General features: G+C 50.2%; 1 protein-coding gene across 1 annotated transcript; it reads right to left on the bottom strand.

Annotated features, from left to right (window-relative positions):
- Nucleotides 1-1,827: 1,827 nt before the first annotated feature.
- Nucleotides 1,828-24,566, bottom strand: Drc7 (dynein regulatory complex subunit 7). The gene is made up of 18 exons (XM_036188549.1): nt 24,523-24,566; nt 21,683-21,922; nt 21,187-21,361; nt 20,029-20,154; nt 19,310-19,504; nt 16,931-17,089; nt 16,428-16,646; nt 11,723-11,851; nt 9,546-9,618; nt 8,652-8,780; nt 8,371-8,499; nt 7,119-7,339; nt 5,476-5,691; nt 4,783-4,893; nt 4,590-4,700; nt 3,504-3,698; nt 2,142-2,281; nt 1,828-2,058 (listed from the first exon to the last, which is right to left on the bottom strand). The coding sequence occupies exons 2-18, from the start codon at nt 21,886-21,888 to the stop codon at nt 1,965-1,967; spliced, it is 2,628 nt and encodes an 875-aa protein (XP_036044442.1). The 5' UTR covers nt 21,889-21,922; nt 24,523-24,566; the 3' UTR covers nt 1,828-1,964.
- Between the last annotated feature and the right edge of the window lie 1,250 nt (nt 24,567-25,816).

Raw genomic sequence — 25,816 nt, 5'->3', positions numbered from 1 at the left:
CAAAACTTTGTAGCTTGCTGTTCTTCTCAACTTTTTAATTATTAGAAACAAAAGTCAAATCCTTGATTTTGACACATTTTGCCTTGTTTGCGTTGTCTGTGTACAAGTATTCGAACATTACCCATTGCAAGACATTTCAGTCATGACAACACCGAGCATGAGGCTCTTTAAGGGTCCTTGGTCACATGACCAATGTCACCACCCCTAAAATAACTTAATCCTCTAACATGCAGACTATATTAAAATGACCTTAATCACCCCCAATACACAAGTAACTTCTAAGTAGGAACAGGACTGAGAATGTAGCTCAGTGGTAGAGAGCTTTGACCAGTATGGAGGAGGCACCAGGTTCAACCTACATCACTGAAAATAAAAACTTACTAGAAACAAGAGAGATGGCCCAGTCTTAGGAGCGATTGCTGTGCCAAGAATAAGGACCTGAGTTCCAATCCTCAGCACCCACGTAAAAATCTGGCATGGCTGCATGTGTAACCCCAGTGCCGACGATTGCTAGGGACTGCTGAGGAGGAAGCTGACTAAAAGGAATTAGGCAAAGAATGGCATGTCAGAATGCATGGTGATAGTGTAGGGGACAGACGGACGGACGGACGGACGGGGACACACACATACACACAGACAGACAGACACACACACACATACAGACACAGGTATACACACAGACAGACACACAGACACACAGACACACACACACACACACACACACACACACACACACACACACACACACACACACACACACACACACACACACGGGCTTGGGGGGTGGGGAATGTGTCTTAACTAAGAACCAGGCAAGACCTGGCGTACTTGGCTCTTTCAAGTTCATCCTATTTCTGCCCCTGGAATCAATCTCCTCTCTCTGGATCAGGCTCTCACTATATAGACCAGGCTGGCCTTGAACTGGCAGAGGTTAAGAGCTGGGATTAAAGGCATGTGCCACCACATGTAGCTTGAGCCCCTGGTTTTAACTGTGGGTTTGGAACTATGCACTGAAACCTGGTAGGTTCACCTTTGAGTGAAGACAATGACTACCCCTCCACCAGAATTTATCAGTAACCAGTAGTTCAACAGGGAGGACCGGCCTCCATGCCCGCCCTGAGCCATGGTTGTTTATTGACAGGCCAGGCTTGTGCAGGCCACCACAGCTGCTGTGAGATCATTTGCAATGTCTGTGTCATGCCCTGGAGATTATAGGCCAGGTTTTCTCTACTTTGTTTTTGCTTTTTTTTTTTTTTTTCCCAAGACAGGGTTTCTCTGTGTAGCTTTGCCCCTTTCCTGGAACTCACTTTGTAGCCCAGGCTGGCCTCGAACTCACAGAGATCCGCCTGGCTCTGCCTCCCGAGTGCTGGGATTAAAGGCGCGTACCACCACCACCCAGCTTGTTTTTGCTTTTTAAGACAGAGTCTTATGTAGCCCAGGCTGTCCTCAAATTCCCTACATAGCCAAGGTAGACCCTCTACCTAGCTCCTGCTGGGATTACAGACATGCACTACTAGACCAGCTTTCTCTCCTCTTTAACATTACTTCAGGAAACAATGCTAGTCCCTTTTCACAGGTGGTAAAGGGAAGAGGAACTTAGGATTCAGTCCCTTGTCCTCTAACATCAAGCCTCCAGTCCTGGGTTGTGCTCCTTGGCCAGGCCATTCCCATTTTATGAGCCAGCCCACCATCACCACACTGAGCTCTAACCAGATGGCTGTAGCTGTGGAACCATCTGGAGACGTGTAAACACTTGATATTCCAGCAGAGAAGAGGTCGGGTGAAAGACTAAGGGTGGAGAGGACTGGAGTTGTGAGTACCGAAGTATAAGTGGTAAATAGGAAGCGTATTTATTTGAGGGAGACTATGAGGGACAGGGAGGCGATGTGGCAGTGAGGCCGGTATGGGATTACGGTGAGGGACTCCATTCTCCCGCAGCTTCTGCCATGGTCCCGTGAGGGGCATCAAACAAAGCCTTTCACGAAGTCTACCAAACGTGGGTCCTTGTAGAGCTTTTCCTCCAGCGCCAGGTACTTCAGCGGAGCCAGCTCTTTGTGCCTGAGCAGAGGGAGGAAGGAGGAGGTGAGGGATGTCCGAACTCTCAGAGTGCTCCCAGGAGTCCTCCTGGCTCTGCCCCTTACCGATTGAGCCGCTGTTCCAAGATGCGAATACGGAACATGGCCTGAGAGCAGTAGCTCAGGTACAGGTCTTCGTCCTCAGACGTCAGGGTCACCTGGTTCTCCTGGTACCACTGCTGCTTCTTCTGCAGTTCCTGAGTCTCCTGGGGGCATAGGGAGATGAGCAGGGGGAAGGTGTGAACTGATCCTCAGCCAGGGTGTAGGCCCATAGATTACCAGGCAGTCCCAAGAGGATTGCGCGTCCCAATCCGCACTTCCCAAGGAGAGGGACAGAGTTAGAGGATCACAAAACATCTTGGGTGGGTACTACTGGAGTCATGATTCGAAGGACAGCATGTGGCATGAACTCAGAACAGGGCCAAAACAGCTAGTCAGGGCTAGGGATGTGGCTAAGTGTGTGGCCCTGGGTTCCACTCCTAACACCTCATATACAAAATCAAAACAGCTGGGTGTGGTGGTGCACGTCCCAGTACTCATTAGGCAGAGGCACAGGCATCTCTGTGAATTTAAGGCCTGTCTGGTCTCCACATCAAGTTCCAGGCCAGTGGGGGCTACAGAGTGAGATACCATCTCTTAAAAAAAAAAAATCTAAACAAGGGCACTGACTGCTCTCCAGAGGACTGGGGTTTGATTCCCAAAACTCACATGGAGGATCACAATCATCTGAAACTCCAGTCCCAGGGGATTGATGCCCCCTTCTGGCTTCTGAGGGCACCAGGTGTGCACATGGTGTACATACACATGTGTAGACAAAACACCCATACACACAAAATAGCTACATGATCTAGACAAGTTGCTGATATGCGCAGAGCGCCCAAAAGCTCATCTCCAAAAGTAAGAATTATTGTGTCCAATTCCACCCAACTCTGCTCTGTGCACTCTGTGAAAACCAAGGCACTGCATGGAGACAGAATGGTACACACCTCACCTATCTCACAGAAATGGGCCAAGGAGCTGTTAGAATGTGCCACCCATCCATCCATATATCCACAAATGCACCCATCCATTCCTTTATCCCTCATCTGCCAAATCTTATCTACCCATCTGCCCACTCATTAATCCATCCACCTACTCATCATCCATCCATCCATCCATCCATCCATCCATCCATCCATCTATCCCTCCCTATCCCACCTCTAATCCTCACCCACATCCATCTACCCACATATCCAGCTGCACCCGCCCATCTGCTTCATCCATTTACACATCTACTTGCCTATCCACACATCTTCACCTACCATCCATCCATCAGCTCATCCACCCATCTGCCTCACAGATCTGTGAGGCACCGAGCAAAGACTTCCGGGCCCATTTTCTGGCTGAGGACAGTAAAGTCACCTCCCCTGCCTTGGGCCCTGGCCACACCTTCTCAAAGCGCGCCTGGATGAGGTTAGCCTTGTCGATGAGGCGCTGCTTGAAGTCGCTGAGACACTCGTCCTTGAGACGCACAGCCTGCCAGCGGGTCAGCTTCTCGCCCGGAGGGAGCTGTGCCAGGAACGGGGCCAGGTAGTCCAGCTGCGCCTCCACTTGCCGCAGGTGCTCCTCATGCAGGACACGCTCCTGCAGGCCAGGGAACCAGCTGAAAGAGCAGGCTATCCAGGAGCCCGCCCCAGTGGCTGAGTCCATGGTGTAATAGCACAAATCCAGGTCCCAGATCCAAGTCCTAGCATAGGGTTCCTGTGTGACCTAGGTTCCTAAGGCTCACTTCTTGACCCACGTTTAAGGGTGATGTGTAATTCCTGTTTCTGACATGAATGCATCTCTCAGTCAGAGCCTCAGTTTCCCCCTCTGAAAACAGGCCAGCTGAGGTCTTGAAAGCACATAGCCTGAGCCTGACAGTCCACAGCAGGTACTTATAATGAGTGGTGCTGGTTAGTAAAACGATGCTAACCTATCATTTTTCTCTTTTGCCCAGAAAGCCCTACATGGGGCACACAGGAGCCAGAGAAACTGGAGACACGGGCTGTTGGTGCCCATGGATCCAGGAACAATCCAAAGCCCGGCCTTGCCAGGCCAACTGCAAACTACTTCAGAGATCTGCACTGCCTGGGGAAGAGGATGGGAACCCAAACAGATCCTCCCGCCTGGGGGACGGGGTAAAGCCAAAGCCCCCGTGCTGCTGATGCCTGGTGCTCAGCTGTGCCTGAGTCAGTTGCCTGGACTCCCAGCTTAGGTCACAGCCTCGGTGGAAGCCCTGGCAGAGGCATACATGTAGTTTTCTCCATGCCAGGCAGGCTTTGATTTGGCCACAGTCCTGGATAAGGACACCTAGCCTGGACCCTAAATGCTCTTTGGGGTGACCCATCAACACAGTGTGATGGATGGTAGCTAACAGGAATACTCATATGACATCACCAGTGACATCATCCCTTACAAAAGGGCTCCCGTGCTCTCCCGACCCTGGAGGCTGGGCTCCAGGGAAGGAGACCTGGGGAGAATGGGGAGACTCACCATGGCCTCCCGATACTCTTTGCTCTTCTCGTTGCGCTTGGTGTCGTAGATGGAGACGGTCAGCGTGTGTGCCTCCTCCTCCTCTTCCCTCAGCTTCAGGATCTCCAGCACCTTGATCGCACCCACGTAATGGAGGAAATGCACATCTAAGACCCTCCCTCCCTGCTACATCCACCCTCTGGGAGGACCTTACCTCCAGCTCTGACTCCCAGGCCTGATGTCGGGACAGCTTTTCCTCATTCTTCAGGTGAATCATGGTCTCATACTGGTAGAGAAGTTTCTTGGTGTGCTCCATTGGCTCCACCTGGGACCAGAACCGCCACAGTGACAGAGAGGCTGCAACTAGTCAGGTCTAGGGACCCCTAGGTTTAAATCTACTACCTTTTTCTAGCTGGGTGGCCTCAAGCAAGGTGACTAACCTCTCCAGACCTCAGCATCCTTGTCTACAAAGACACAGTTACAAAGAGGGTCCAAAGAAAGATGCAGAGGGGCTGAGGGGTGTGCCAGAGAGTGCTAACTAGAATAGGAAGGTGAGACTATCTAGGAAGATAAGAGTACCCTGCCACCTCCAGGGTGGGTCCCTGGGGTCTGGAGTCTAGGTTCCCCAGAGGTGCAGGCAGGGACCATAAGGACATCTCAGCCTGCTGGGTTCTCATTTTGATGGAAATGGGATGATTTTCTAGAGGAGCTGCCAGGGAAATGCCCTCAGATGGGAGCTTTACATGTTGCTAGGAACAGAGATGGGGTTCCCCGTGGCCCCTTCAAGGGAGGGGGGTAGGAGAAGGGGGACATCTACCTGGTGTTTCCCAAGTTGCCAGAAGAGGCTGCAGGCACAGTGTCCAGGGTGTGCCCCCACCTCCCCTGCCCCGTGCACTTGCCAACCCACCTCGAAGCTGATGCACATGTCCGGCGTCATGATGATTTTGTTGCCTTTGCTGTCGACCTCCGTGCGCCGCAGGAACTCACGCTTGGATGAGGTGATGTAGTCATCACGGCAGTGGTAGCGAAGCTGAATGCGCTCCTCCAGGATCAGAAACACACGCTCTGCCACGTCCTCATCTGCAGGCTTCGCTGGGTTGCGGAAGAAGCGCTCTGTGATTTTCTGTGTGGCCAGAACATGTAGAGGAGGGAGGTGGATTTCTGTGCATGCTCCGTGGGTAGGAGCAAAGGACTGTCAGGATCGAGGAGTCTGGGATGGGGGTTGTTAATCAGCCCTTCCTAGCCAGACAATAGGTTCTGTGACTCCCATAAGTTCTCAGGGCCTGGCCATGTCAGCTTCACATGGTGTTGGACTCTTCTTCAGTTCTCCACAAGACTCTGCTTGCCGGCTCCTAGAGATGGGGAGCTCTCTTCAGGAAGCCTGTCTCAGTACCAGATATCCCTTGCCATGGAAAGGAGCACCTTTGGTGTGTGGCCAGGAAGCTCAGTGGCCAAGAACTCTGTAGAGAATGAGTTCTCCGATCACAATAAAATTAAAAAGACTCTCAAGAACAAATTGTGTGTGTGAGCCTTGGTGTGCATACATGCACTTGTGTGGTGGCCAGAGATTGACACTGTCTTTTTCAACTGCTCTCCAGCTTGTTTTTTCTTCTTTTTTTTTTTTTTTTTGTCAGAGCTGAGGACCGAACCCAGGGCCTTGTGCTTGCTAGACAAGCGCTCTACCACTGAGCTAAATCCCCAGCCCCTCTAGCTTGTTTTTTGAGATAGCATTTCTGTCTCAAAGCCTGGACTCACTTGAAGCCAGAGCTCACTGGGTTGACTTGGCCGGCAGGCCAACAAACCCCACGTTTGCCTCCCTTGTTCTGGGATTTCAGATGCGTGTCACAGTGCTTGGCTGTTTTTGTGGGCACTGGAGCTCAAACTGGGGTCCTCGTGCTTTACTTAGTGGGCTGTCCTTCAGCCTGGAGTTCGTTGAGATAGAGTCTCATGTAATTCGTACTGGCCTGGACTCACTATGTAGTTGAGGGTTGCCTTGAACTCTCGATCTTTCATCTACCACCTCTCAAGTGCTGGGATTAATTGTCCAACTAAGAACAAACCCAGTCCACAGTAATATTGGAGAGAAGTTATTCTGAGAGGTTGTTAACATTTCTCTGGTTTCTCATATTTCCAGATGTCTGGTCATAAGTGTATATTTGTTCATGACAATAAGGAAACAGTGCTTCTTTGTCTAGTGATTGGGGACACAGCTTAGCCCTAGCAAGCCTGGGGTCTGCATTTTTAAAGATTTATTTATTTATTATGTATACAGCATGTCTGACCAAAAGAGGGCACCAGATCTCAATACAGATGGTTGTGAGCCACCATGTGGTTGCTGGGAATTGAACTCAGGACCTCTGGAAGAGCAGTCAGTGCTCTTCACCTCTGAGCCATCTCTCCAGCCCAGGGGTCTGCATTTATTAAGGTGCTTCTTTTACATTTAGAACCCTGGAAAATCACCATACCAGAACCAGGGTTTCCCCCATCCTGACAATCCCCTATCTGCCAGAGCAGGTGGGCAGCTAGTGCCCAGCCCAAGCATGCTCTCACCACCATGGGCCTCGGGTTGGACTCTGCGCTGTTCTGAGTGAGCTTCTTGACTCTGGGTCCAAAATTGATGTGGCGATAGGAGAGGAAGTCCGAGCGCCCTTGGTAGCACTCTGTCATTGTCAGGGGCGTCTCCTCCCGCTTTATCAGGCCATCCACACGGATCTTTTCATAGAACTCCATGACGCGGTCCATCTCAGGCAGCATAGACTTGTATGAGTGCACTGGATGGGTGGTGGGAAGGAAGGGGTCGGGTGAGCACCCGGAGCTGTGGCAGCTGGCTCTGCACCCGATCCCAGGCCCAGGGAGAGAGCAGCTCTTCAGTACACATGAGCATGAGCCATGTACCCAGTCCTGACTTTCTGGGTATTATGGTTACACCCAATTCTTCATTTTTATAAACAACTCTGTAAGGAACATCTACCTCATGCACTTATGGTTCTTGCTCTTTTCTGACAACACATTCTCAGCAGAGGAATGACTGAGTCAAAATGTATGCACATATTAAGGCCATTATTGCTGTTAGAGATGGAACACAGGACCTCAGAAACGTTAAGCATGTGTTCTACCACGGAGCTACATCCCCATGTTAACACACTTAGCTCAATTATTCCTAAGAAGAGAGTGGGCTGCCAACATCAACAGGAAGCAACTCTGCTGCTTTTAACCCCTGTCACATCTGGTTAGGACCATTTGCACACAACAAAAGCTGTGCCGTGGTCCCTTGCTGTTTTAATTTTGGAATTTACCACTCCCCAACACAGTTAGTTGATGTGCTCCCATGTGTTGGTTGGCCCCAGATTTTTCTCTGGTGAAGTCTGGGGTAGGATATGAATCTTAGAAGGCATACCTTCCCAACTCATAGACTCCACAGTCATACAGTGGGCCCTCGGCCCTCTGCATTTGCCCTTATCTGTGGTGTTTAGTTGGCTTTACTGCCCAACATTCTTAGACCCTTTACATGTGACCCACACCACGTGGCCTCTGGTGGAGATTCCAGCTTGATCCCAGCCACAGAACAGCATGTGGCCCTGGCTTTGACCTTCCTAGAGAGCTGTTGACCACAACATCTTCCTTTTCTGAGGCTCCGCAGCAGCCTGCACACCTCCTTATCTTACAGAGGCAGAAGCAGTGTCTATATCGCCATCCGAGAGCCTCGTTGATACCTGGGGCTGGTTCTTCCCATCACACATCCTTATACGGAAGCCCCTCTCCCCCAGGGCTCTTGGTTTGCCCAGCCGTGGGATCCACACACCACGCAGAGCTTGGGGATGGCCCGGCTTGAAGTAGTCCACCTGCAGGCCTGTGGTCTTGTTTATGTGTTTCAGCTCCAGCATGTCCTCACGGTTCTGATACCACTCTTTGATCTCCAGAACCTTTGTACCTGAGGGGGCCCAAAGATGGCTGTTGCCGGCAGGCCAGCTCCTCTGGCCTCTGCCTCACAGACACACCAAGAAAGGAGAAGTGATATGCCCAGAGTCACCTAGCACAAACAACATTTGGTTGCCCCCCATCCTGTCCCCCAAGGTGCCTTACACTGTAGGTCTTCGTAGGTGGTGAGGCGGCACACCAGGCCATTGTTGTTGAGGTACGGGGCCCACTTCTCGAGCTGTGCCTTCTTGTACTGTATCACTTTCTTTCCACTGGGGCAACGGGTCTCAAACTCTGTGGATGCAGAGGGGGCTGGGATCTCTCCTTCCACCCTTCCTAGGCCCTTATCCATTTTCTGCATCGCCTATAAAGTGCCTCCAGGCCCAGAAAGAGTTCCAGGGAGGAAGGCAATAGTCACTAGTATTGGCTTCAACTCTTCCCAAGGCATCCAAGCCAGAATCCCAAGCTACCTAAGAAATCATATCTGTGACCCAGCCACTTCTCACCCCTGCCAGGCCTTCACCAGTGAGAACACTATGCCAGAATGACTTCTGATCCTTCAAAACCCATCCCCAGGGGTCCCTATTTCTTAAGCCCCATTTTGCCTCCATCCTTCTTGTAGGCTGTGATGAGTGCTCCCTCTCCAGGCTCCATGACCTCTCCCCCAGCACTTGCCACCTGCTGGAACAGGCTGCGCCCTTCTTCTGGGTCTAGGTATTCCTAGATGGGCACATGTAGACATGGGGCAAAAGCTAACCCACTTCCCTGCCTTCTTTGCCCATGTCTCCTGGGGCCTGACCCCCTTATACCATCTACTATAGGTACTGCACATGGCCTCCTCCAAACAGAGGATCCAAGGGAAAAGAGGCCACGTTCCAGACCTTGGTGGTCATGACATTGACAGTCCAGCTGTGTGCCAGATGGTGTTAGGCCCTGGGCACAGAGCTAGTGGGGTGTTGAGAGGGGTAGAAAGAAGGGCCCAGGGAACCTCTATGGCTTCTCTGCTGAGCTATGGTCACAGAACTCCCTGGGGTCTGGGAACTGGTGAATGACAGAGACCTTCCGGGGTGATCTCAATCTGGGTGACCCATGACGGCGGCATGTCGAAGCTCTTATCCTCCTCCTCTTTGCCCTGTGAGGAGAGGAGGTGGATGCTAGCCAGGGCCTTGGAGCAGAGGCCACGGCACAGCTCTGTTCCCTACCCCAGTCCTAGACTTGCCAAGGGAGCTGTCAGTTTCCCCAGAAGAGACAGAAATCAGGAGCATGATCAGGATGGGGAAGAGGAGGAGTCAGCTTGGGCAGACCCCCATTCCCTACTTGCCTGGTCAAAGACGGTAATACCTGCTCTCATATCCCACCCTTCCAGCCAAACCACCTGTGGCCATGATGGCTTCTCAGAGAGGGGATCCTGGGCCACACAGAGCCATACCTTTAGCTATACCTAATACCAGGTAAGGAGGGCTGGGAAAGTTCTTCATCCACACGAAGCCTTGGTTTCTTTAGCTGTTACCTGGGAGGACTAAAGGATGTCATGAACTGGGCTTGGGGCTCTGCCTGGCTGTCCTCCCCTGTCTGTGCAATAAGGCCTGACCTGGACAAATGACCCTCAGACCAGGCTCGAGATTTTCTATGTGTACACTTCCTGCCACAAACAGTGCTCAGACCTTGGACACTTGCTCATCTAATTGTGACTTCTTCCAGGAACACACAAGATAAGCAGTGAGCAGGGCGCATTGGCAGAACTCTCTTGAGACAGCCCAGGAATCCCAGGGCTGGTCCCACAGCTGAGTTCTGGTTCTCAGGGTATATCATCTGTCCATGTTGGAGGTAACAAGGATTCTCATTCTAGGCACGTGACAGGGCTTCCAGAAGGAGTGGGGTCCTAAGTCTAAGGGCACTCCCCGCTTAGGGCTGCATGCCCTGCACACTGCTGGTCCACGCTCACAGCCAGCAGGGGGCGCCAGTGCTCAGAAATGAGGAGATGAGAACAGGGTGACTCAGTCATTCTCAGGCAGTTCCCAGAGCTGAATTGTACCGTCACCTCTGAGAACCCAGATATGTCAGGCCATTCAGGTTCAGCTCCTAGCTCTCTTCCTGGGTGGGTCTTATGGCGCCTCGTTTTGCCTGCTATCTATAAGCTGTCGGCTTCCCTGGTGGAGGAGATTTAAATGAGTGAGCTCAGATTCCACCACAAAGCAGAGCCTCAGTGTCGCCTGTTGTTATGAGCATTGCTCAACCCTTGTCTAAAAATCACACATCAAAACCCTCTCCCCTAGCACCTATGAACCCAGGTGCATTTGGAAGGAAGGTCTTAGGGAAGAGGCAACGAAGTCCAAATGGGGTCTTCAGGCGGCCTCCTTGCAATGCGCTAAGTGTTCTTATGAGACAAGGGGGTTAGGACACAGATTCATAGAGAGAGGGCCAGATAAAACACAGCACTGATGGCCATCAGCAAACCCAGGGGATCTCTGAAGAAAGTAGCCCTGCTGGCACCTTGATCCCGAAATTCCAGCCTCCAGTAGTGTGGGACTCCCAGTTTGTAACACTTCGCTATGGCAGTGCTAGATGTCACCTGTGACTGTTGCTATGGATACCAAACACAGTCTGTGACCCTCACCTACTTTTACGCATAAGAGAGGAATGGAAGATCCCAAAGCAGAGTGAATTTGTCTAAGGCCCCTGGACTCCTAGTCTCTGATTTCTCACTCTAGACCTCATGCAGGAAGCAACACACACACACACACACACACACACACACACACACACACACACACACCCCCCTTGTTAGGAGATGACGGAAGGAAGGTTGATGAGGGCATACCCTGGGCCAATGGTCAATAGAAGACCTAATAGGACAGGAAGGAAAGGCCTGGCTTGATAGAAAACCATAATGGTGACTGGCAGAGAGGCCAGCCCTGGGGTTCCCACTCCAAAGAGATGTGCTGTCTAAGGAGCAGCCCAACCCTTGAACAGGGCTCCAGATGGGAGAGACTGAATTCAGGTACTGTCACTCCTTAACTCACTGGGAAGTCCTAAGCTGGTCACTGGACATGCCTGGGCCTCTGTTTACCCATCTGTAAAATGGGGGCTCAGCACAGGCCCTTCTGCTTTGAAGACTATATGATTGCTGCATCTGGACTCCCCTATACATGCACATGTTTTCAGGGGTGCCTGTCAGGCTGCCTGATGCAAAACAAGTGAAGCCCCTCAACCCACCCTCAGACCATCAGACTCACTAGGTCGTCTATATCATCATCATCATCCAGCCCTTCATCATCCTCGTCAGCCATGGACAGGTGAGGCTTATCGGTCCCCAAGAGCATATACTCCCATCTCACAGGGTCTCCCAGGTCGAAGACCAAGTCCTGATGGAGAGAGAACCAACTGAGTGCACCCCCGGCCCCCCATGCACTTCTCCAGTTTTGTTGTGTGCATCCCTTTTAGCCCGTGGGCTGCTGTTTGTGGGAATGAACTTTGGGTGGAAGCATAACACCCATGCAGGAATGTGTGTACAACCTGCAGCGCTGAGCACATTGCCCACTGAATTCTGTAAGCTGATCAGGCCCTGTTCCTGCACCCAGACTAAGAAAGAATATGACCCATACCTCAGAAATCCTGTGTCCAGTTGCTACTCCTTCCTCCTGCCCTCCCAAATGTATACTTGTACTTTAAGGACATAAACAGCACAGGCATGGGCTGGTAGGATGCCCAATGGGTAGAAATGCTGGCCACTGATCCTAATGACCTGAGTTAGACACTAGGGCCCCACCCACATGGTGTAAGGAGAGAACTGATTCCTGTGGGTCTCTAAGAATCCAGCCATACTCTTCATCTCAACCAGAAAACAGGCCCCTCTCCCTCCCATCATCATCTCCCCAGGAAGAAATCCCACAGCATGTCCAGAGGAGACTCATCGGCGCCCTCTGCTGGGAACAGACCTGTATATGAGAGCATTGTGTGTCACTACGGAGCTTTCTGAGCAGGGGAGCTAAGAGGAAATGACTCAGTTCAAGTGAGCCTCCTTGGTTTGTCTTTTTGTTTGTTTGTTTCTCTGTTTTTTCCCAGGCCATGGAGGCAAGAGCCAGCTGCTCCTCAGGATTCAGGAGGATACAAAGATGACAGAAGAAACCAACCCTGCCAGGACCTCAGTCCTGGATTTCCAGTCTTCAGAACTGTGAGACAAAGAACTTTGGTTCTTTTCTTTTAAGACCCTCCTTGTGGGGAAGAAACATTTAAATGTGGGTTGGCATAAAGGAAATGTTGGCATTCGATTATCTCCAAAATGTTTTGTATGTGGTTTTTAGTAAAACACACACACACACACACACACACACACACACACACACACACACACGGAACATTCAAATATGTGCTCTCAAAAGAAAAGTTAGTTTTCTCCAAAGGAGTCTCACTGGGAATACAAAGCACACTTAGGGCAGGCCCCATGCTCAGCAGTAGCTGGCAACACAGAACAAACTCAAGGGTATTTGGGGGGGGGGGTTTTTATGTGTTTCTTGTGCTTTTTCTTTGGCTATTTTTTTCTGTTTATTTGTTATGTCCTATTCTGCTTTGTTTTTTATTTTATTTTATCTTTTTCTTTGTGTTATTATTATTTTAGATGCCTGTTTATTCTAATAAGAAAAAGAAAGCATCTGGATCTAGGTGGGTGGGGAGGTAGAAAGGATCTGGGGGAAGTTGTGGGGAAATGACAATCAGAAAATATTATATGAGATAATTTTATTTATATATTTATTTTTGAGATAGGGTCTTTCTGTGTTGTCTTGTCTGTCCTTGAACTCACCCTGTAGACCAGGCTGACTTCCAACTCACAGAGATCCTCCTGTCTCTGCCTCCTGAATGCTAGGATTAAAGGTGTGCACCACCATGCCCAGCTTAAAAATATATTTTCAATTAAAAATAAAAAATGTTTTCAAATTTGAGGGTATACATAGAAAAATAGCTATAAATTTAATTTTATAAAACAAAACCTAGTAAGTGCAAATGACCTCATCACCATAATAAAGAAGCTGAGAATGTAAATGCATAAAGGAAAGACCCAACAATACACACTTAAATTCAGAAAATACAAACAGAGTTTTGTAAAAGGCAAAGATGGTCCGTGCTAACATAAACCTAAAGAAAGCCAGAGAACCTGTATTTATAGATTGTAAATATCTAGAAAGTGTGAAGCAAAGAAAAATAGAAGCTTTTGGATAATGTCAAAAATTTTAGAATATAGAAAACCAGCAAAGACATGGAAGAGTAGAGCACCATCAACTGACTGGAGTTAATTGCCATTCAGTAGAACATTCCACCCAACCTCAAAGGACAGACATTCTCGTCAAATGCACAGAACGCTTAAGATGCAGCATAATCTGAACCCAAACCCCAGCCATGATAAGACAGTGGGGATCACACACCAAGGATTCTCTAACAATCAGAGAATTAAGACTGAAATAAAGAATAGACTGGGGGGGGGGGATATCTACATATCTACAAATGAAACACCACGTTCGCTTTTGTTTGGGGTTTTGTTTTTTCAAGACAGGGTTTCTCGGTGCAGCCCTGGCGGATCCACCTGCCTCTGCTTCCCAAGTGCTGGGGTCAAAGTCAAGAACCACCCCCGCCCATCTGAAGCACCACATCTGAAAATGACCTGAAAACCAGAGGATAAGTGGAAAGGAAACGAGACTTTTGAACTGAATGAAAGCAAGTCCACAGGCCATTGACGTGTGTGGGATGCTCTCGGTGAAATGAAGGTCTTCACCGCAGAACAGGCCCGGGTAATTACTTCAGTTTCCACCCTAAGAAACTAATTCATGAAATTTAAAGCAAGCGTTAGAAAAATAGTAAGAATCAGAGTAGAAAAAATGAAACAAAGTTATAGAAAAAAATCAACACAAGCAAATGCTGGCTCATTGACAATTCTAACAAATCTAATTGATAAGCGCTAATTAGATCCATTAGGAGGAAAAATATGTGGACATTATCAATGCCAACACAGAGAACAGAGTCATCACTCTGAACATTGAGGTCATGGCTCTAAAACATTAAAAGGAAAATAAGGAGCAATTATTAACATTTTTATAGCAATAATTGGGAAACTTAAAAGAAAGGGGCAAACTTTCCCAAAGGACAGAAACTACCAGAATTCACTCAAGAATAAATGCCCTGGGTTGGGAGTGTGTGGATTGGTGCTGGAGCACTTTCCTACAATACACAAGGCTTTGGGTTTCAGCCCCGGAACTGCCAAAATAAACAAATTATCCAAACTGAATGTGCATTTTAAGACGTTTCCACAAAGAAAACTCTAGACCCAGATGGCTTCCAAGGGAGAAACAATATTGATTCTATAGAAACTCACCTAGAGGAGGTTTTTAAATGATCTTGCAGATAGAAAAGCCCCAAAGTCTTTCTAATTTTTAGAGTTAACAAGCAGGTTTAAAACTTCTTGGATCTGAGGACAATGCAAAAATCAATTGTAGTTTTAAAACAATGCAACACCAAGTTCTACCCACTGAACAGCTAATATGAGAAGAGAGAAAACAGGGTAGGCATCTGTGGGCACTTGTAATCTCAGCATTCGGGGGGCTAAGACAAGATTGTGGGTTCCAGAGCAACCTGGAACCTAGGGTGCAACCCCACCTCAAACTCCCAAACAAATAAATATTGAGTATTGGTAAGGAGTAGGAGGTGTCTAGACTCTCACGCAATGCTGGGGGTGGGGGCTATAAACCGATGCCGTCATTTTTTGCAAAGGGGAAGAATCTGACTCTCCTAAGTTTTGACCAGTCAGAAGTGAGTATATGTGTTCATTGAAATGCAGGTAGGGAAATGCCCACTGCAGCGCTATCCCAAATAGTCCCATGCTGGAAATGACCTGAACATGCCACTCTAAAATAGAAAAATAAGTCCTGGTGTGCTTCAAAAAGAGGGAATTAATAAACAGTGAAGATGACCCAAGTTGTGCACACAGGAAGTGGATTAATCTCACGACTATCTCCATGACTCAACACAAAGAACACTGTATGACTCAGCTGATGAGCTGTCCTGAATCAGAATAAACTGAGGGACCCTCTAAGAAGTCAGCATGGGCTCTGTCCCCAAAGCTGATCCCTCTCGCCCACATCCCCACTTTTCATTGACGGCTCAAATAAGGTCATCTTCTCCCCGTGGACCCATGCATTGTTTTCAAGTGAAGAGTGTTGGTTTATATAAATGAATTTTTCCAGTGTTGGGGATCAAATCAGAGCTTGTACATGCTAAACACCAGCTCTACCATTGAGCAGGTCCTGGTTATGTAGGGGAGTTCATTTTTACAAACAAATCCAATAAGATATGCATTTAAGACTGTACCTCTTCATATCCGCATATGCATGCATGCATGGGTGTGTGCATGCATGTGAGGTGTGGTGTCAATATAGAGGCCAGAGGACAACTCTCAGGAATCAGTTCTTTCCTTACACCATGTGGGTGGGGCCCTAGTGTCTAACTCAGGTCATTAGGGTCAGTGGCCAGCATTTCTACCCATTGGGCATCCTACCAGCCCATGCCTGTGCTGTTTATGTCCTTAAAGTACAAGTATACATTTGGGAGGGCAGGAGGAAGGAGTAGCAACTGGACACAGGATTTCTGAGGTATGGGTCATATTCTTTCTTAGTCTGGGTGCAGGAACAGGGCCTGATCAGCTTACAGAATTCAGTGGGCAATGTGCTCAGCGCTGCAGGTTGTACACACATTCCTGCATGGGTGTTATGCTTCCACCCAAAGTTCATTCCCACAAACAGCAGCCCACGGGCTAAAAGGGATGCACACAACAAAACTGGAGAAGTTCATCTTGCCAGAATGGTCACTGATGGGCAAGAGCGTGGGTTCTGGGGCCTCCTGATGTCAGGAGCTGCCCCCATCCCTGGGCTTTACCCCCACACCCCGCTGCCGCACCTTGCAGCAGTTCCAACAGTCCTGCATGTTGATCCAGTAGTTCTTGTGGTTCCAAAGGCTCTCGATGCCCAGGAAGTGATCATCCTTGGTGCTGTAGCTGCGTGCTGTCAGGGGGTCGATGAAGAAGCTCTCGGGCACCTCGCGCTTCCCGGCCAGCACCAGGACCCAGGCATGCACCCGCAGGCCATGCAGGGGGTCGGGCTTCGACTTCTCTTCCTCCTGCACAGGGAAAGTGGGTGACCACCAGCCAAGGGGAACTGTCGGTCACCCTTTCTCGAAGCCCAACGTTTCAACCCATAAAATGGGGGGGGGGGGCAGTTAGATCTGTGGTTCATTCTCTGGGACGATAGTACCTGGGGTGAGATTTCCTCTGAAGAAAGGCAATGTGCTCTACCTGTAAGGAGCGCTTTGGTGGCTTATAAGAAAGCCTTATGGCCCTAGTATGTTATCCCTTGTGGGGACTGTGACCAGCCACGCCAGAGTGCAGGGCCGTTGAGACCCACCAGGAGGCGCTCTTCCTCCTCCCTGAGCCGCTTCTCTTCCAGGTCCTTGATCTCCTGCAATCTCTTTTCCTCCTGCTCCAGCTCAAACCTGCTGGTCAGGTCCCGGGGCGGCTTGATGGCGTACTTCTTAGGAATCATCTTCTCTGCCGTCTTGACTGTCTGTCACCCAACAACAGAGGGAAGTCCAGCTCCCACCCACACCCTTCACAGCGTCTACCCTGACAGAAGAGGGAGCTGCAGAGTTAGGGAGGAGTAGGGTGGGGCGGGGGTCCTCTCTACAGGTCAAGCCCAGCTGCGCAGCAGAGAACCCGAAGGACCTCCCCACCAGCCTAGCACAGGAAACTGCTCACAGCAAGAGAAGTCTTATTAACCCTGCTGCCCAGGCTGACCTGGGTCCTAGCCAGAAGGTGGAACAGATTGTCTGGGGTCAGAGTTTTCAGGGGTTATCCTTGGGAGATTTCATACATTGACCCCAAGATCAAGTCAAGTTCTCTCTCTCTCTCTCTCTCTCTCTCTCTCTCTCTCTCTCTCTCTCTCTCTCTCTCCATGCACATATGTGTGTGTATTTCTACACGTATATGTGTACACATGTGTATATAAATATGTACAAAATGACGGCTTGTAACAGTAAAAGAAATGCAATCTCCTGTCTTGGGAATCAGACCCAGGTTTCCCAGGTTTCCATCCCTGGGTCTTCATCCTCCAAAACATGTTATCACATTTTGGTGGCTCCAAACATTGTTAACCACATTTACTTTTTTTTAACCATGCCATTTTATCTTCCTATACACTAAGAATAAGTAGCTACCGAGTCAGTTCATGCCCACATTAAATCTGTTTATCACATTGATGTAAGTTGATTCTTTGCATTGCAGCCGAGACAAGGAGGCCAGGAGATGTGAGCTCAGAGGCCATGGAAAGAAAAGGCACAAGACAGCATCTGCTCATCCCTTGTGTGGTGGTTTGAAAGAAAATGGCCCTCATAGGTCCATAGAGAGTGGCACTGCTAGATGTGGCCTTGTTGGAGGAAGTGTGTCACTGGGGGTGGGCTTTGAGGTTTCAAATGCTCCAGCCACACCCAATGTTTCTCTCTCCCTGCTGCCTGCTGATCGGGATGAGGAACTCGCAGCTCCTTCTCCAACACCATCTCTGCCTGTGAGCCACCATGCTTCCTACCATGATGATAATGGGCTAAACTTCTGAATCTGTAAGCCAGCCCCAAATAATTGTTTTCCTTGTTAAGAGTGGTCATGGTCTCTTTATGCAATAGAAACCCTAACTAAGTCACCTTGCTTGGGGAGCCAGGCACGAGCAAGCAGGCTGCCTGGCACCTCTCCCTCTTCCTGAATCTCCTGTTGAGTGCTTCAGGCCCCTGGGTCTTCATCCTTTAGCTGCAGAGCAGCTGACTCTTGCCACAGAGCCCCAGAATCCACCCAGGGTGTGCAAAGCTCTTTTTGTGCACAGCATGGTGTTTTTCCAAATATAAGGAGATTTTTGTTTTGTATGTGTGATTCTAGCATGAAACATATGCACAGAAATGCCTTTATAAACACTCATTACCCACAGCCACAACCACACTCATACTCAGTACTTCATATGCTAACTTTAACATTTTAAAAATTTTAAAAGCGCTTCTTTTGTTTGCAGAAACTCTGGTCATCATCAAGTTTTTAATCAGCAGACAGAAAACTCAACTGTCACTCATTGGGGGTAGTGGTAACTTTTCCCCACTAAATAGGATACTTTTGGGCTAGGGATGTAGCCTAGACTAGCATGCTTGCCCAGCACATGTGAGGTTTTCGGTTCCATCCTGGAACCACAGAGGGAGAGGAGAGCTGGGAATCAAGCACTCACTTGGCCATTGTTTCCCACCACTAAAAGGACCAGCTGAGATTTTATCTGATGCAAGAGGAAGTGGGTAAGCTTGTGATAGATAGAAGGCAAAAACCAGTGAGTCATAAAATTTGCCCAGTGGGAGCACAGTGTCTTAAACTGAGCAAGGACAAGGCAAGAGGGGTAGCAGTTTGGAGAACTGAGCTGTTGGTGATGCTGAGGACAGAGAAACCTCCAAGGGTCTGAAATAGGGAGTCTGGAGCAACAGAGGATGCCTGGCAGGAATCCATAAGTGTATGGACAGCCTAAGTGGGGACCTGATTCTCTAAGGGTGGCCCTAGTCTTCTAAGGGTGGCCAGGACAGGGACACAGTCTTCCTGTCCCTGAGGGTGGCCAGGGTGGGGACACAGTCCTCCCATCCCTAAGGGTGGCCAGGGCGGGGACCTAGCTCCTGCTTCTCTAAGGATGGTCAGGGGAGGCCCTGATCCTCCGAGGTGAATGGGCAGCCCCAGGAGTTTGCATTCTCTGCCATGCATTAGGCACTACCTCTTTGGCCTTTACGGTGAGTGGACACACTTCCCTTGTCAGGTCCATGAGGCACAGGTCCAGGGAGCCATAGCCATTGACGCAGTAGGCATCATAGCCGGAGCCAATGAGCATGGAGCAGAGCAGGTTGCTAAAGTCAAAGCAGTTCCCCTTCTGGTACTTGAGCACAGTGGTCGAGGAGTACAGGTGCGTGGGCTGAGCACAGAACACCCGTCAGCTGGACCAGACCCCATGCCACTCACCACCCACCTGTAGGGGCCGGGTCCCTCTTCCATTGGGGGCCTCTTAAGGACTTGAGACAAACAGACCCATGCCACCCACGTGTGACTGCCATTTTAAGGAACTGGTGGCTCTCCTCCAATGCTCTCCCCTCCTCCATCCTTCTATCAGTGCTCGGTTATTCACCCCTCCTTCCTGTCTCCTTCCATTCTCAAGGAAAAGCTGACTGAACCCCTCAGGAGCCCAAAGATGGGACTGAAGGCTACAGGCAGCTTGATATCCCCAGCTCTTTTGTACCTCCTGAAATAAAAGAGGGAGACTGAGGCAGAATCCACCAGATGAGAGCCCAGGCTTGCTGTGTATCCTCAGGCCAGTGATTGCCTCTCTGTGCGTTTCCCCCTACAGGTGTCTGAGAAGGCTGGAGCCTGCCTGAGCGTCCATCGCCCAGACTTGCCTTAAGCCTGCCCGCCTACCCCACGCAACCAGGAAGTAGCACTTACAGGCTTGAGCGGGTCAAGCAGAGGGACCATGGTAAGGAAGTCAGACACAAACTGGGCGCAGGTGTCCCAGTTGTAGAGTTCCGGGTAGGGCATCAGGGTGGGCCTCAGGGTGGTGCTCACGAACTTCTGCAAGTGAGAGATCATGTCAGGGACCATGTGTAGCAGGGAACCTGAGAGCATCCATGCCTGGCTGGCCCAACCTTCTTCCTTGACTTCTCAGGAGGACCCTAAAGAGGCACAACTCACGGGCCTCGGGGTGGTGGAGCAGTCCCTTGTTGGGAAGGTCGGGCATTGGCCAGTGGACGTGACAATGGCTGAGAGGTATTCACATCACTCCATGGGGACAGTACTAGCTTATTCTGGGTCTGAGCTGGAAGGACTGGGGACTTCCCTCCAAGCTCAGAAAGGCCAAGTGACCTTATTGTCTGAGGTCACCCAATAAGATAGGGCTAAAGGAGATAGATCTCCAACCAGGCTGAAGCCCTTGCGGAGCCTACAGAGGTTCTAAGCAGGGGTAGTGGTTTCCAGGGTGTTCTCCAATAGCAGGTGACAGCCCCTCAAGGGAAGGGCAAAGGGACAGGACAAAGTGGGGCAGAGCAGGCCCTCCCTAAAACCTGGCCCAGGTTTCTTGCTTCCCTCCACATGGCCCCAGGCACTTCCCTGAGCCTCTCTGGGCCTCAGTTTCCCCCATCTATGTCTGTCCTATGTACAGGAGGATTCCATTCAGGCACGTGAGGTCTCCTAGCTTGTGTTAGTAGTCAGAGCTGAAAGTCACAGCTTGCTCAGGGCTAGCCTGGGCTGCAAAGTAAGACCCCTTAACTCAAGACTAAGAAGGCTGGGGATGTAGCTCAGTGGCAGGTGCTAACTCATGTGATAGGCCCTGGGCTCACCCGCCAGCTTCCAATTCAGACCCCAGGCCTGCCTTCCCCTACAGGCGTCTCCTCCAGCTCCAGGCAGGCCAGAACATTCACAGGAGAGCTGTGATGTGCCCCCAAGGCAGCGGAGAGCCGGATGTGCCTCCCTGTACGCTCTGCTCCTGCTCCGGCCGGATGTGCCCCCCTGTACGCTCTGCTCCTCCGGGGCCCCTGGCTCCGGCTCCGGCCGGATGTGCCCCCCTGTACGCTCTGCTCCGGCCCTGCCCTCCAAGCCCAGGCTTACAGGCACATTGCACTCATTTAGCGGGTACAAGAAGAGGGGCACGCGGTCCGGGCACAGGTGGCTGTATTGACGGGAGAAGTTGTCGGCCACCAGCAGCAGGTGGTCCTCTTTGGGCGAGTTGGTAGTGTAGGAAGGAGGCAGCTTGGTGACGTCAATGAGGGCCGTGTTTATGATCCTGTGTCATAGGAGGGATGGCAAAGTTCCGAGTGAGGCCATGCTTGGAACCGCAGGCACCCCCAAAGTGCCTGAGCTGTCTGTGTCTTTACCTCATTAGTCCTCACAATGACCCAGAGACAGTATCAGTATTCACACTTTACACCGACAAAGTAATGGAGGAAAGATGAGCATTCTGGAAGCAGACCCTCAAACTGACTCTTGTCCCTCTATGGCCCCATCCCAGCCTGGGTGCCACCATTTGGGCTTGGTCCTTCCTGTGCCTGGTCCTTTCTAACTGTGCCAAGGATGCTGGGTGGGAAGCCCCAGTCCTGACACTCACGGATACTCAGCTGGAATGGGGGGCTCGATGGCCATGAGCCTCTTATCCAGGTTTCGAAGCTCATCCTCTGTCATGATGGTTTCCTCTTTGCTCACTTCGGCTGGCTTCGTCATCCTCTCCATCTTTTCAGCCCGTTCTGCCCGTTCAGCTGCTTCCTCACGCTCAGCCGCCTCCTCCTCCTCCACTTTCTCTCTCAGGACCTCCATCCTGATATCTCTGGGTAGCTAGAGACGAATATCTCTGTAGGAAACACAGATATGCTCAAAATGGCCATAGTCGGCCAGAAAGACGTCACTGGGACCACCTGTGCATGCTGAGGGGCCTGGGGATGCCTTCTCTCTGTCTGTGTATGCCGAGGGACTTGGAATGGTTTTCCTCATAGAGGAGGGACAGTGACCCTTGGAAGCATCCCTTCCACCAGGGATCTCTAGCCCATCTCTAACACCGTCTAATGCAAAGCTCCCTTTGAACAAAGATAAGGAGCTAGACGTGGTGAACCACAGCACTTGAGAGGATAAAGCAGGAAGATTTTAAATTCCAGACTAGCCTGGGCTACATAGCCAAGCTCCTTCTCAACATCAGACAAAGTCAGTATCAGGTTACCCAGAGTTATTAATGTGGCTTTGACAACCACTTTCTCTTTCTAGTATTTGACATTAATGCTGTAGGGATTGCTGAATATATAGTTTCCTATTTCGGTATATTGACAAAGTTCAATGAGTCACCTGGATTAAAGGAAGCTATTTAGAATAGCAAGGCAAAACAAAACAAGACCCACAAAATAGAAAGTAAATGAAATCTCATCTCACTAAACTGGAAACTGAGACACAGCTTACAAAGACCTGCAGGGCTGGAGAGTTGGCTCAGTGGATAAGAACACTTACTGCTCTTCCAGAGGACCTGAGTTTGCTTCCCTGCACATGTTCATGGTGGCTCACAAACATGTTACTCCAGTCCTAGAGGATCTGATGCCCTCTCTGGCTTCCATGGACATTGCATGCATGTAGTACACAGACATGTAGGCTGACCTGCACCTCCCAACACACACACACACACACACACACACACACACACACAATTTAAGACTAACTTTTTAAAAGGTAGAGTTACTGCTAGGGCATGTATGTGTGTGTGTGTGTGTGTGTGTGTGTGTGTGTGTGTGTGTGTCCACGCGTGGGGGGTGATGACAGCCCGGAGGACTAGTTATCATCCTGCAACACACATCGAGATGCTATGTGTGCAGCCACAGAGCAAGACTTCACTAAGATTCACGGTCACCAACCCAAAGATCTTCCCCTTTCCATACCACAGAGTCCCAGGCTTGAATTGGGGCACCATGGTGCCAGGTTTAAAGTGTTCCGCTTCCTGGACTCTCTGGCAATGAGTGGTGGGGACACGGCCCAGTTTGGCCAGCGATATGTGAGGAGAGAGGCCATTAGAGGGCAGAGGGCAGCAAGCACACAGCCTTGGTTCTAGGTCCATTTTATGCTTGGGACATTCACACCAAGTGGGAGGCTGGGAAGCCATTGGTAAAGGCCCCCTGGGAGTACCAGGGCTGTCTGCTAAAGACAAGAGGAGAGTGAGTCAGGTTCCCAGGGATGCCTTGAGCCTAGTATCACCCCAAGACTCCTAACTCATATAAAAACTTAGCCTCTGCTTGGTCTCTGCTCCATGACACCCAACACCATTCCACCTGTCTGTCTGTCCTGCAGCTCAGGCCTTTCCTCCACCCACCTTTCAGATCTACTTCAGTAGAACAGAAACCTCCAGCCCACTGGAAGCAGTGCAGACAGGACAGTAATAAGGATGAGAGAGAAAAGGGATCCAGACTTGCTCTCAGCTCTGAGAGAGGAGTCACACTAAGGAGCAAAGGGGACCAGGCGGGTGAGCTGGGATGTGGCTGAGTGGTAGTGTGCTTGCCAGAGTGCATGAGGCCCTGGGCTCCACCTCCAGCACTGCAAAATGAGGAGGAGCGGAGTGGAGGCTGGCGCTGCCTCCCCACTCCACCCCTACCCAACTGCCCCAGACTCTTGCAGGGGAAGGCATGGGCTGCCAGGCCAGAATGAGCCACAGGGAGAGGTAGGGGTTGGGTATTTGCTATTCTTTTTTACTCAGCTAGCAGCTCCTGCTGGGCCTCACAGGCCACTCCCCACTCCTTTCTGGCCCCCATTCCCCTCCTGCAATGTGGAAGGGGAGCAGGTTCTGCTGGTCCAATTCTGATATTCTGTGCTCTAGGACTCTGGAGGGCTGATTGCCTGTGGCTAGATAGTCTAGTCTGTCTGAATCCTAGTGGAGGCCTTGGGTCCTGCAGACCATTCAGGACACCTGTTCCTGGGGACAGACCTCCAGCTAAGCAGCATGGTGTGGTTATCAAAGCTCCTCACCTGCCTCTTGGGCACAGGTGAGGATAGCCAGGGAGGAGGGGGTAATGCCTTCTAAGGCATTCACAACTCCTTAGACGCCTACTGTGTGCCAAGCCCCAGGGCCATACAAAAATGATACCCCTTTTTCTTAAGTGACTCTGATGTAGTTAGTCCTATGAGACCCACTCTACAAGTGAGACCACCGAGGACTAGAGAGCCTGAGAGAATCATCTAAGTTACAGCTAGCAGAGAATAGATCTTTGACTGGAACACAGGTATTTCTGGCTCTGAAACCCATGTAAGATAGGGGAGCCATGGAAGGGAAGGGGTAGGGAATGGAGAGTAAGAAAAGAAACATGGCACAAAGAAGGTATCAGTGGGCATGCCTGTTCCAGCTGGGGTTCAAGGTCACAGACTGGGTCATCAGAGTGGTCCAGGGTCCAGACCTGCGACACTACTCCTCATGCAGTGACTTACCCATAGTGTCCTTCTTGGAGTCCCTTCCCAGCAGTAACCTTCTCCTCCCCACAAAACAGGCCCCCTGCAAGCTTTCATCAGACAAGCCAGGGCTGGAAGACCCCAAGAAGTACTCTGCTCCCTGCTGCCATCTCGTTCCTCCTCCCTATTTCAAGCAGGTCTAGCCATCCCTGGTTCCCAGATGCCTCCTTACCCTCTTCAAGAACAAGTCTTACTAGCTGTTAGTTGTCTCCATGGTAACAACAGCAACAGAGGGCAGGCCCTGGGAGAGGAGGCTTCTGGGAAATGTAGTTTTCTGCGATTGCCCCGGGTCTAGTTCCCCAAGCACCACCACCATAGTGTGCTGGATGGTAGAGTATTTGAGTACAAGAGCTGATCAAACTTTGAGGAATTTTTGTGAGCTAGTTGTCAAACACAGCATCATTAAATGATTTGGAAAAAACCCTCCAGTGAAGTGTCTTAGTTATTGCTGTGAAGAGACACCATGACCAAGGCAACTTCAAAAATGTATTAGGACTCAAGGTTCCAAAGGGTTAGAATCCATGATTCATGTCAGGGAGCATGGCAGCAGGCTGGCTGGTATGGCACTGGAACAGTAACTGAGTGTTTACATCCTGATCTACAGGCACAAGGCAGGGAATGGGGTAGCTCAAAGCACGGCCCGGTGACACACCTCCTCCAATGAAACCTCACTTCCTCCCACGAAGCCACACCTCCTAATCCTTCTAAATAGTTCCACCAACTGGGGACCACCAAACATTTAAATATATGAGCCTTTGGGGGTCTTTCTCATTCAAACCAACACACAAAGTACTTATATTAAAAACAAAAGCAGTAAATGCCCAAAGTTCATCATTTCCCAATTATTCGACTGTTTTCTGTGTACTTGTAATTTTATGCTGACCCATGCCACTGGGTGCAGTGAGAATACAGCTGCTTCCCTCTTCTCTGCTCTGTCCAGGGATGTCTGAGCAAGAGATTAAAACTCAAGGTGGGTTAGTTACACCACGGAAATTGGAAAAGGCTACAGACCAAGGCTCCTCTTGGGAAGCAAACAGCCCTGCCCCAGGAGAGGTAGCCTTCACCAAGACATCTGGAAGCCAGTGTGGGATCTAGGGTGGCAGGCTGCCTGACCAAGTGTGTGCTTTAGGCTAACTTGGGCTTAGAAACAAGTGCCTTTAACCTTAAAGCCACCACACCTACTTTTTTTCTAAGGGAGGGTCACAGCGAGTTTCTTGTCATCTCCCATAGCTGAACCTGGGGGAGGGAGGCTACAGAGAGCATGTCCCGACCT

Source organism: Onychomys torridus, chromosome 5 (genome assembly GCF_903995425.1).
Source record: "Onychomys torridus chromosome 5, mOncTor1.1, whole genome shotgun sequence".
Lineage (NCBI taxonomy): Eukaryota > Metazoa > Chordata > Mammalia > Rodentia > Cricetidae > Onychomys > Onychomys torridus.
Note: the sequence above shows the minus strand (reverse complement) of the source record. Positions and strands in the feature narration are given on the sequence as shown.

Coding starts and splice junctions, on each gene's coding strand:
- Drc7 (XM_036188549.1), bottom strand. CDS start 21,888: ATGGAGGTCCTGAGAGAGAAAGTGGAGGAGGAGGAGGCGGCTGAGCGT. Junction 20,155..21,186: donor TAAATGAGTGCAATGTGCCT/GTAAGCCTGGGC, acceptor TCTCACTTGCAG/AAGTTCGTGAGCACCACCCT. Junction 4,701..4,782: donor CCTGGGAGTCAGAGCTGGAG/GTAAGGTCCTCC, acceptor GGTGCGATCAAG/GTGCTGGAGATCCTGAAGCT.